Source organism: Peromyscus eremicus, chromosome 1, assembly GCF_949786415.1.
Source record: "Peromyscus eremicus chromosome 1, PerEre_H2_v1, whole genome shotgun sequence".
NCBI classification, from domain to species: domain Eukaryota; kingdom Metazoa; phylum Chordata; class Mammalia; order Rodentia; family Cricetidae; genus Peromyscus; species Peromyscus eremicus.
The window spans coordinates 179,267,995-179,280,701 of record NC_081416.1 but is presented as its reverse complement, the minus strand read 5'-3'; the positions used below and the strand labels follow the sequence as shown (position 1 = coordinate 179,280,701).

The 12,707-nt window shown below is 42.0% G+C and overlaps 1 protein-coding gene across 1 annotated transcript; it reads left to right on the top strand.

Moving 5' to 3' along the window:
* The first annotated feature begins 744 nt into the window (after window positions 1-744).
* Window positions 745-5,516, top strand: Smim17 (small integral membrane protein 17). The gene is made up of 3 exons (XM_059253616.1): window positions 745-1,127; window positions 3,090-3,166; window positions 4,721-5,516. Exons 1-3 carry the CDS (start codon window positions 986-988, stop codon window positions 4,829-4,831), a joined length of 330 nt encoding a protein of 109 aa, XP_059109599.1. The 5' UTR covers window positions 745-985; the 3' UTR covers window positions 4,832-5,516.
* Window positions 5,517-12,707: the final 7,191 nt, after the last annotated feature.

The window sequence follows — 12,707 nt, the reverse complement described above, 5'->3', positions numbered from 1 at the left end:
TGCTGAGCATGGCATCTCACGCCTGTAACCTCGGTGTCCAGGAGGCAGCAGCAAGAGGGTCAGGAGTTTGAGGCCAGCCTGGGATATATAGTGAGTTCGAGACTACCCTGAGCTAATTGGCAGTGTCTTAAAACAAAACACGGGCTGGTGAGACAGCTTGGGGAGTAAATGTACATGCCACCCAAGCCAGCGACTTGAGTTCCATTCCTGGATCCCATGGTGAAAGGAAAGAAGCTGTGCACACACACACACACACACACACACACACACACACAAAATAAAAATTTAAAAAACCAGCCAATAAAGCAAACAACAGATACATTGGCACCAAGCTGAGGTATTCTCTTTGATTCCTGTTGAGAGCAACTGTTTCGTTTTTTTGTTTTTCCTTCCAGGAATTCCTGGATGGTCTAAAATCTTTGCCAGTACCCCTTTGGATGTTAGACTAAGTACAATAAATATTTTTGTTCCACAGCATCTCTGGTGGTTAATCTTGTCAGCTAAATTACCATCTACGATGGCAATTTAGAATCACCATGGAAACCCTGTGGGCATGTCTAAAAGGATGTTTCCAAATAGACTTAACTAATTAGGAAAAAACCTACCCTGAATATAGGCACCTGCAGTCCATGGAGTGGGGTACGGGACTGAATAAAAAGGAGAAAGGGAGTTGAACACTGGCCTCCGTCATTCTCTGTTTTCTGACTGGGCGTGCAATGTCACCAGCCACCTCATTCTCCTGCAGCGGTGCCCCCTCCTATGATAGGTCATGAGCCAAAGTAAACCCTTCATTTTTAACTGCCGAACCATCTCTCCGGCACCCTGCCATCGTTCTAGCAATCGGCACCACGCCTAGCACGATCCACTAGATGACAATGTGTCTGTCCGTCCTTAGGTTTTTGAATCCTGTGCCTGAGGAACACCCTAGGACGCTGAAACGGAGAAGTCAAAGCCTGCCTTGGAAGCCCCGCCTCCTCCCGAGGAGATGCAGGGCCTTGGGCCTGAGCAGGCACAGGGACTGCTACCTCGGGACGGCAGGGCCTGGGAGAAGCCATGCCAACCCACCTTCCCCAAGGACTGGGAGGCTGTGGATGTCGGGGCCTCGAGCTGCGACAGCGATGAGAAAGGTGAGGGGTCCTGTGGGAGGTGGGCAAGGGAGATGCCCTTGACAGAATGTAGGGAGAAGCTGAATATCCGTTCTGTCGCTCACTGAGGCCACGGACACAACGTGTGGAATCCTGAATTGGACAGCTTTTGCTGCGTAACAAGTCACCCCATCATTTAGTTGCTTAATGCAACAAGCATGCATGGGTTCGTAATTCTGTAAGTCAGCCATTTGATGTGACCTCAGGGGACATGTCTCCTGTTACCTGTTTCTGCCTGTGAGGTCATAGGGAGCTGGCCGACTCACACACTGGTTGGACTGACTAACTCGACTGTGTTGAGCCGTGTCTCCAAGAGGTTTATTTTCATGGGTCCTTGGAGGGTGGTGAAGAACAGGGAATGCTGGGATGCCTAAGCACTTAAAGTTTTAAAAAGTGTGTGTGTGTGTGTGTGTGTGTGTGTGTCTATGTGCAAGTGTGTGCAGGCACCCACAGAGGTCAGAAGGCGGCACAGGATCCTTTAGAGTTGCAGGTAATTGTGAGCTGTCAGATGTAGTTTCTGGGGACTGAGCACATGTCCTAAAGAGCAAGCACAGCATATACTTTCAACCACTGGGCATCTCTCCAGCCCTCCTAACCAGTGAGCATCTCTCCAGCCCTCCTAGGCACTTTGAAAGCCTTTGCTAGCATCTTGATCCTAGGTTATTGGTCAAAAATATGGCCTGGTTAAGGCCAGGATCGGTGAGGGAGGGGTTGCTGTGTGAAACTTTTCATAGGGAGACATCACACACACACACACCCACACACACCCCTCACCTCAGATAAGGGAACCCGTGATTAAGGTTACTAACAAGAGCATGGATGGGAAGAGGTCAGAATGTGTTGTTAAAAACCCACAATGAACAATTCAGGCCCTCCCCTCTAATAATTATGCAGCTCAAATGTCAGAAGTGCTGAGGGCATTAAACCTGCCTTTTTTTTTTTTTTAAAGCTGTTTTCCAGAATGAATGGTAGGTTTAGGAAATCAAGAGTGAAAGGAAAGAGGTCAGTTAAGAGAGACCCCTGGGCCAGCATGATGGATCAGTGCAGAAGGATGCTTGCTGCCAGGGCTGATGACTTGAGTTTGATCTCAGGGACCCACACGGTAGAAGGCGAGAACTCACTACCACTGTCCTCTGACCTCCACATGTGTGCTACGGTGTGTGCCGCCTCCACTCTCCCATCAAAATGTTAAAAGAAAAAAGGAGACTTCAAGCTTTGCATGGTAGCTGACTCTTGGAATTCAGTACTTGGGAGGCTGAGGCAGGAGAATTGCTCATGAGTCTGAGGCTAACCTGGATTCGATAGAGAAGATTTCCAGGCCAATCTGGGAATAAATAAAACTAGAGTCTCTGCCAGCTTCATTCTGCTTAGGATTGAGAAGGATGCATAGGTTGCAACTGTATGGGAAATTCTTCCCTGGAAGCTTCTCTCATGGAAGGTAGAGAGACTCCTGGAGTAATTCTTTCTCTCTGCTCCCTCATTCCGATCTTGGCTGGAAGCTGGCCAGGGAGCTTTTACCTTCCGGACAGGTGAACGGAGGAGTTTAAATCATGTAGTCAGCTGCAGGGTCTGAATTTAGGCCTGACATGTTATCAGCCCCGCATGAACTGTGTGTGTGTGTGTGTGTGTGTGTGTGTGTGTGTGTACACATGTATATCTGTGTGTGTATACACGTGCACATCTGTGTATGTTTGTATATGTGTGTTTATACATATACATATATGTGTATATGTGTGTATGTGTGTTTGTATGTATATATATGTATCTGTGTGTTTGTGTGTGTATGTGTGTGTGTACATGTATATCTGTATGTGTGTGTGTTTATTTGTGCTAGGTCATTAGTAGACAAGGGATAGGATGCCATGGAGAAAGCAAGCGGAGCCTCGCTGAAGTGTCCTGGTTGCTCACTAGCAGCTCTTCTCTCCTGTTTCTTTGTCTTCACAGATGTGTCTTCTCAAGACACTGGGCTGTCTCAGGACTGGAGTTCAGTAGACGAAGACGATGAGTCAGAGGACTCCCAGGTATGTGGAGGAATTATTTCCGTTAGCACAAATGTTACCCTGAAGATCTCAGCGACTTGTCACATTTCCTTCCTCAGCCTGGGATGACTTCTGCACAGAAGTTCCAAGTGCTCTCTCATGGGAGATGTGGCACATTCCTGTGGTGGTCAGACACAGTGGAGGGTCCACATGGGACATGTGTACATCTCTATGCACACAAACAGCCATAGCTCTGCACTTATAGTCAACATATCCACCCACCCTCCACCTATCCATCCATCCATCCACCTATCCCCACCAATTCATTCACGCTGCTTATCTATTAATCCACCTACTCATCGATCCATCCATTCATCCATCCAGCCAGCCAGCCACCCACCCACCCATCCATCTACCCACTCATCTATCCATCCACCCACCATGTAACCCAGGAAGAGAAAAGTGAGTAGGAGTATTAAGGTAACAAACAGGTATCTGAGGTTGGAGAGATGGCTCAGTAGTTAACACTGCTTTCTACTCTTCCAGAGGACCAAAGTTCTGTTCCCAGCACCCAGGTCAAACAGCTCAGTTTGTGACTCCAGTTCTAGGGGACCCAATGCTCTCTTCTGGTCTCTGTGTATCCTGAATTTGTATGCACATCACCCATGACCACCGTAGACACACATACATGTAATTTAATATAAGTCTTGGGCTGGAGAGATGGCTCATCAGTCAAGAGCACTGGCTGGTTTTCTAGAGGACTCAGGTTCAATTCCCAGCATGGCAGCTCACAACCATTCATAACTCCAGTTCTGGGGGATTAGACTCTTTCTTCTGGCCTCCACAGGCATCAGGTATACACATGGGACACATGAGACACATGGAACACAGACATACATGGAGGCAGTCCACCCCCATATACAATAAAAAAAATTAAAATGAAAGCTTAAAAGACTAAAATAAATATTAAGGAAAGAAACATTTGTCTGTAGCCACATGCCCCTACACATGTAAACATGCATGCACACAAAACACAAACATGTGCAGAAAAGTTCAAGGTGGCTATTATATTTAGAAATGAATATGTTTACACAGTGAGATAGGCAGTTGGAAATTCAAAAGAAGGGTTGGGTCAAGAACCAGACACCTGTGGCACAAAGCTAAGGCTTTCTATACAAGTGATATTTTGAAAATTGCATCCCTTTATTCTGATTTTTTTTGAAACACAGGTGTGTTGCTTGCTTTTAAGATTTATTTATTATGTATACAGTGTTCTGCCTGCATGTATTTCTGCAAGTCAGAAGAGGGTACCAGAGCTCATTGCAGATGGTTGTGGGCCACCATGTGGTGGCTGGGAATTGAACTTGGGACCTCTGGAAGAGCAGCCAGTGCTCTTAACCGCTGAGCCATCTCTCGAGCCCTTGCTTCCATATATTTATCTAATATCAGTTCTGTCATGCAATTTTAAACTCAAACAACTTCTCTACTGGTAGAATCCGAATGCTACAATCTTATTTTCCCTCAGTGAATGCTGCCAACCTCCTTCCTGTCCAGTGCTGATATTTTCTTTCTTTCTTTCTTTTTTTCTTCTTTCAGGGCTTTATGGAGTGGTCCAGAGCTCCACAGCAAACAACCATTGTGTTGGTAGTATGTGTGCTGTTCTTATTCTTGGTTTTAACTGGGATGCCCATGATGCTCCACATTTAACTATCACAGTAGCTGCTGTATGGAAATGTAAGCCTGGTGTCACTTAAGGAACTGTCCTAGCTCGAAACCAGGAATGGGTATGGAACATTATGAAATACCTTTCAAACATCCATTGAGATGAGTTTAGTATGATCTTTAATTTATTTTAAAGATTTATTTTTAATTATGTATATGTCTCTGTGTGTATATATGTGCTTTGTGAGTGCAGTTCCCACAGATGCCAGCAGAGGGAGTCTGAGCTCCTGCAGCTGGAGTTGTAGGCAGTTGTGAGCTGCCTGGTATGGGTGCTGGGAGCAGAACTCTGGTTCTCTGCAAGAGCAGTAAGCACCCTGAACTGCTGACCTGTCACTCCAGCTTCATGAGTTTTTTCTTTCTTTCTTTCTTTTTTTTAAATAACCCTTTTAGTATGAGGTTTTTGTCATGACCAAGATTCATTTCAATGAATACATCATTGATTGTAAAAAACACATATTATTTTGTATACTACTGAGAAATTTTGTTTACTGCTGAGAAAGAAAAATGTGAATTGATTATAAGACATTATGAATTGGAAGACACTTCTTCAGAGAAGGTGAAAAATGTGCAACTTAAGGTCAATGATGAATCATCTTCTGTCTTTAAAAAAATATTATATTACAATTTAACATTTTGCTTGCATGTGTGTGTCTATATATTGAGTATGTGCCTGGGGCCTGTGGAGGCCAGAAGAGGGTGTTGGATCCCTTAAAACTGGAGTTACAGATGGTTCTGAGCTACCATGTGGGTGCTGGGAATTGAACCTGGGTACTTTGGAAGAGTAGCCAGTGCTCCTAACTTCTGAGCATCTTTCCAGTCTCAACATCATAGCATCTTCAGTATGTATAGTCTTTTCCATATACTGCCTTCTTTTTCTTGCTATTTTATGTAAGGACTCTTGCCTCTTCTTCACGTGTTCATTTGGTGCTATTTTTGTGAGGTTTTGGTCTCATGGCTTAAGCTTGCATCATTGAGAGATGTGAGTAATTTTTTTTACACTTTTTAGTGCTTTTGAATAATTCTGTAGCTTGAGAAATATCAGATCTTTGGCAGTTTGAAAGAATTTACTGTGGCTGGAGTAATGGCTCAATGCTGTAGAGTGCATATCACTCTTGCAATTTGTTTCCAGTCACACACATGGAGCAGCTCACAACTGCCTGTAACTCCAGCTCCAGGGGATTAGACTCCCTCTTCTGGCCTCTGGTGGCACTACACTCATATGTATATACCCACTCATATTCTTCTTCAAGTACATATACTTAAAAAAATAAATCTTAAAAAAAAAAATCTTTTTAAAGAATTCACCAGTAGTCAGCTCTGAGATTTGTGAGGGGGAAATCTCAGGCAATGTTTGGATAGAGGTTTGAGTTATGTAACTCATTTATTAGTCTTTACTATGATAATTCTATATCGGTAGTTTGTGAATAGTTTTTTTACTTCTTGGATTCATTTTGATGATCTATAATAGTCTTTTATCCTCTAGAGAGTTCTTCATTCTGTAGACCTTTTGAGATTATAAGCTTAAGTAGGAACACTATTTTTATAATTAAACAGAAAGATTCTCTGCATTTTTTTCCTATCACTGTTCTCCTTTCAACTTGTCTCTGTGGCCTACTTGTTATTTGGCTTTACCAAACACTTATCTGGTTCTTACTGGTTCTGGTTTTTCCAAAGATGTAGTGTTTGGCTTTATTTATAGCCATTGTTTCTTTTATTTGTCATTTACTTTTTAATGTATTAAATTATAAGATTTAATTGTGCTTAGTTTTGACCACTTTTATTTCTTGTGTTCACATTTAAGGCTGAACACTTAATTTAAATTCTCTCTATACTTGCAATAGTGACATATTTAATAGTAGAACTATCCTTCTGGATATTACCTTGGCCACATCTTGACATTATGTAATCAACATCCTTGCTTATTGTGACGTTCTGTGTAGCAGTCCTACTAAAGGCTTGGAAGTTCAGTGGTTTAGTTTGTTTGTTGTTTAACAACCCTTTTGTGGTGGTGGAGGGGCTGGGGACATGGCTCAGTGGGCGAGAGTTCTTGCTCTGCCAACATAAGGACCTGAGTTTGAATCCTCAGGATCCACAAAGTGCATGGCTGTCTGGGCTGTAGTTTTTAGCATTGGGAAGTGGCATTTGGTAGAGACAGTGCTCAGAACTCACTGGCCAGCCAGTTTAGCCAAAAAGGCAAGCTTCTAGTTCAGTGAGAGACCCTGTCTCAAGGCAATAAGGTGTTAAGCAAAGGAGGAAGACAAACCATGTCCTGTCCTAATTTCCACAAGCACATTCATGGGTGAGCACTTATGTGCCCAAATGTGTGCAACCAACCCACCCATTCACACCCACCCACACCCATCCATCTCCCCTAACACAAAAGGAAAAAGAGTTGTGTAACTTTTATATTCTGCTAATGTAACCTGTAATATATTTGCTTCCAAAACACTTGGAAAGCAACTAGAGCCGAGGTCATGCCTAATTATTTGTAAATATTTTGTGCATAGTTAAGATGAATATCTGCTCTTTGTAGAATAGAAACCCATCCATCTCCCCCAATGCAAAAGGTAAAAGAGTTGTGTAACTTTTATATTCTGCTAATGTAACCTGTAATATATTTGCTTCCAAAACACTTGGAAAGCAACTAGAGCTGAATTCACGCCTAATATTTGTAAATAGTTTGTGTGTAGTTAAGATGAATATCTGCTCTTTGTAGAATAGAGACCCATCCATCTCCCCCAACGCAAAGGTAAAAGAGTTGTGTAACTTTTATATTCTGCTAATGTAACCTGTAATATATTTGCTTCCAAAACACTTGGAAAGCAACTAGAGCTGAATTCACGCCTAATATTTGTAAATATTTTGTGTGTAGTTAAGATGAATATCTGCTCTTTGTAGAATAGAGACCCATCCATCTCCCCCAACGCAAAGGTAAAAGAGTTGTGTAACTTTTATATTCTGCTAATGTAACCTGTAATATATTTGCTTCCAAAACACTTGGAAAGCAACTAGAGCCAAGTTCATGCCTAATATTTGTAAATATTTTGTGTGTAGTTAAGATGAATATCTGCTCTTTGTAGAATAGAGACCCATCCATCTCCCCCAACGCAAAGGTAAAAGAGTTGTGTAACTTTTATATTCTGCTAATATAACCTGTAATATATTTGCTTCCAAAACACTTGGAAAGCAACTAGAGCCAAGTTCACGACTAATATTTGTAAATATCTTGTGTGTAGTTAAGATGAATATCTGCTCTTTGTAGAATAGAGACCCATGTATGTCTGTCAACTCCGACTCATCGATGATATTCCTTAGCTTCACCTGTTATGTGACTTTGGACTGTGCATCTGTTAATTTGATTTACCAGTATATTTTTATAATATTTGCCTTATGTCCTCACTAGCTGTGTAATTCAATACAAACAAATCCAGAACTATTATAATTTGCTGATTAAATGACATATGTAAAACACCAGGCACATAAGGCATATAATAATCACTCAATAAATGCCAGTTAAAACCTGATTCTGACTCTTCTATTATATTGAAAATGATTGCTTTTAGTCAATTTGATAATTTGAAAGTCTCCCTCTCAAATATAAATTGGTATGGGTGTCTTTTTAAAATCCTCTGTGGGTGTGGGCATAGAATTTATCTACTACACTATTTTGTTTTAAAGGGATTTTCTTTTTTATTTCTTTAGATGTACTTATATTATTTCGTGTGTTTGAGTGTTTTGCCTGGTGCCCACAGAGGTAGGAAGAGGTTGTTGGATCCCCTGGAACTGGAGTTATGGATGGTTGTGACCAAACTCAGGTCTTCTGCAAGAGCAGCTAGTGTTATTAACTGCTGAGCCATCTCTCCATCATCCAGAGTTTTATTCCTTTTTAAAAAAATATTTTTATATTTTTATTTGTGTGTGTGTGTGTGTATGTGTGTGTGTGTGTGTGTGTGTGTGTGTGTGTGTGTGTGTGTGTGCATATGCACAGGTGCACATCTGCCTGTCTGTATTTGTGGTATGCAGTACCCACACAGGCCAGAAGAGGGTGCTGGATACACTGGAGCTGAAGTAACAGAGGCACAATGCAGATCCTGGAAACTGAACCTGGGTCCTCTGCAAGATCAGCAAGTGGTCTTAACCACTGAGTCATCTCCCCAGCACCATTTAAAAACATTTTCAATGGCCTCTCAGGTTTGCTATAGAAATCATAGAAATATATATAGAGAGAATATAGTAAATATGAGATGATCTCTTCCCTTTATCCGAGAGATTAGGGTTACTGTATCCAACAAGCAACAAACCCTTAAAAGAACATAGGCATCTGCTGTTACATAGTTGGGATTTTATTAGCTGTAAACAAGAGACACTCAATTCAAATGTGTGTCTTTTTGTTATATGTTATATATTAATATATTTTTATAATAATATAATCATTTATATTAATATATAATAATATATTGATTATATTATAGAATAAATGTACAATATATCATATAAACATACATGTAATTAATGTGCTATTAATATAGTTATTTATATTAATTATATTAGCATATAACAAAACATTAGTGATTATATATTATAAAATTAATAGATAGCATGTACTATATCATTATATTATATAATATATAATTAATAATACATTATTAATAGAATTTATAATTAATATACCCATATCGATATGTTATATATTAATATGTTGAACTTATTAGCATATTAATAAATATGTTAAGAGAACATATTTATTACGGATTCAAACACTAAAACTTGAGGTGCAGTTGGCTTCAGATTTGGCTCTATCTAGGGACCCAAAGTGTCAATAGGATTTTTCCTCTTCATTGATCTCACACCTATGCCTGCTCCTGAGATTGACAGTCCTCTCCCTCCTGTAGTCTTGTGTGTCTATCATTGGGGACTTCGCCAGTGTCCCAGCTCATGAAGCAAGCACCACAGGGTGTCTTCAGGTCCAAGTCAGCCCACTGGGCTTTCAGAATGGGTAGTGACAGCCGCCATGGGGTCCCAGCACCGTCAGTTTGTGCTTGGTGACCCAAGCTGTGTGGCCCTTCTCTGTGGACTGACTGGATATTGCTTGAGATGGAGTCAGCTGGAGAAACCTTTAGCACACAGCAGCCCGGAGGGGGTCATAGACAACCTCAGAGGTGAAGAGAAGCAAATTCCCGAACTGCCAACATCCCTGACACATGGTGATCCCCTCCCCACACGAACTACAAGTTCTTCAGCCTCTTCTGGCACATTCCAGACAACCACAAAGTTGTGGGAAAGATAATGATGTTTCCCATGATGTGCCTCTGCTCAAGTGTGAGAATTTACTAGAACAGTTCATTGGACACAGGGAAACATTGGTTTTACTGTTATTTTTTTGTTTATTTGAAAACGTGTATTTTTACTTTATGAGTGTTTTGTCTGTCTACATGCAAGTGGTGTCTGCAGAGTCCAGAAGAGGGCATCAGATCCACTGGAACTGGAGTTACAGATGGTTGTGAGCCGCCCCACAGGGGTGCTGGGAATTCAACTTGGGTCCCCTGGAAAATTTATTTTAAAAAGTAACCTATTAAGTGGGGTGGTGGTGGAGCACTCTGTGAGTTTGAGGCCAGTCTGGACTACAGAGTTCCAGGGCAGCCAAGGCTACACAGAGAAACCCTGTCTCGAAAAAAATAAAACATAATACCGCATCCCCCTATTAGATACTATTAGCTCTGTCCATATTTGCGGTGTATGTGTGTGGTCATCCACTGAGGCATGGGAAACCTACCAATGGCCTCCCCTCCCAAAGAAAAATGTCTCTTCCCTCCCTGCCAGTAGCCACCAACCGCTTTTAGCACCTCAGCTAGGGGTGGGAATTCAAAAGCCCCTCCCCATCCATCCTTGATTTTTTTTTTTTTGTTGTTGTTGGTTTATTTGTTTTGAGACAGGGTATCACTATACAGCTCTAGCTGGCTTGGAACTCCATATGTAGACCAGAGTGGTCTCAAACCCACATAAACCCACCTGCTTCTGCCTCTGCCCCCTGAGTGCTGAGATTAAAGCGTCACGCTGGAATTTTTAACTGGCTTGGTCCTGTGCGGGTTGAACGCTGGTAACCAGAGCTGCTGTGAGTTCACGGTTAAAAGCAGCACAAATCTCTGCTCCGATTGCTGGGAGGAAGAAGTGGGGAAAACCCTAGTCAATCTTGTCTTCTTCAAGAACCTTGAAACAGTCCGATTTAAATGTCTCTTCGGGCCGGCGATTGTCAAGTGCCCCTCCCCCCACTAGATGGCAGTGTTTAGTAAGGGACAAGGAAGCGGGCACTAACTGGAAAAATAAATACAACGTAAACAGTACCTGGAGATGCTTAATTTTTTTTTTTTTTAGATGAAAAGCTTGAGCACAGTGCTGAAACTTATTTTTGAAGCATATTTAAAATACACAGCGGTTAATATTTATCACTCTAATGATTTTTAAATATTTTAGAATAATTTTGAAGGGACCGGCACTGTTTTCCCACAGTGAATGTTAACACGTCGCCTTCCCACCCACAGTGCACGAGGTTTCAGTGGATCCATATCCTGAGAGCATGCCATTCTATCTTTGTTTTATTTATTTATTTGTGTGGGGGGGAGGGGGTGGGGCGGGCAGCACATGTGTGTGGAGGTCAGAGGACAATTTATGGGTGTCAGTTTTCTCCTTCCGTCATGTGGGAATAGAAGTCAGGCTGTTTAAGCCTGGCAGCAAACCCTTTTCCCTGCTGAGCCATCTTGCCGGCTGCTATCTGGGTCACAGGTGTGTATGTCTATGTGACAGAACTTTTTCTTTTGAACAGGAGAAGGTAATTTATTTCCATTGTTTTTCTTCATTAATGTACATTATGAAACGCTGCACTGGCGCATCTCTCAAGCCTTGGGATCACAGCGTCACGTTCTCCTGCACACTGACTGTCTTGTAGCTTCTCCTTTAGAGGATCTAGATCCCTGGGGGGGGTGGAGTGTAACAGGAGTGGGGGTGCAGTATCCACTGTAGAGGAGGGGATGGAGGAACTGGTCTGGTTACCAGGCAACGCTCGCTCAGTATCCGGGAGTTGAATCACCGAGAAGGAGAGTGAGCCAGGAGGTGGGTGGGGGAGGGGATGCGCCTCAGGCCCTCGCAGCTGCACAGATTAAGGATAGCGGTGTGCACGTCCCTTGGTTTAATCAACAGCCTCTCATTTGTATATTCACTTGGCTTAGGTTGACAATTTCATGCCTATTATTTGCATAAGTTAGGCCAGTAATTCGCAAGGCTTAGCTCATGGATCCCTGGGAGAAATCAAGACCTTTTCAGAAACCAACACATTCCAACACTTTTTTTTCTTTTCTTTTTTCTTTTTTTTGGTGGGGGTCATTTCCTATTCAGCTTTCCACATGATGTAATAATGCATGTGTTTAATTTAGGAAGTAGATATGAGACAGAACGATGAAATGGCTGGGCGGTGGGGCATGGGTGATTACAACCAAGCCTGTAGACCTAAGTTTGAGTCGAGGAACCCACACGGTGGAGGGAGAGAACTGACTTCTGGGAGTTGCCCTCTGACCTCCGTGGGCAGGAATGACATGTGCAACATTCCTCCCAAAATGAACAAATACTAAAAGTAGGTATGAGAATTCAACTGCCCTTAACTTCGGAAGGTATCAGTGGGATTTTCAAGATGAATAAACGCCACATTTATTATTAAGTATTGTTTTTGAGAAGTTAATTGTTGTCTATTCAAAGCATATTGTGCTACTATATAATAGGTTTGTAATTTTTAAGTATGAAAATTTCTCTGTTTCTGTTCATAATATGGAACGTAAACATAGATATAAATCAAATAAGGAATTGTTGAACA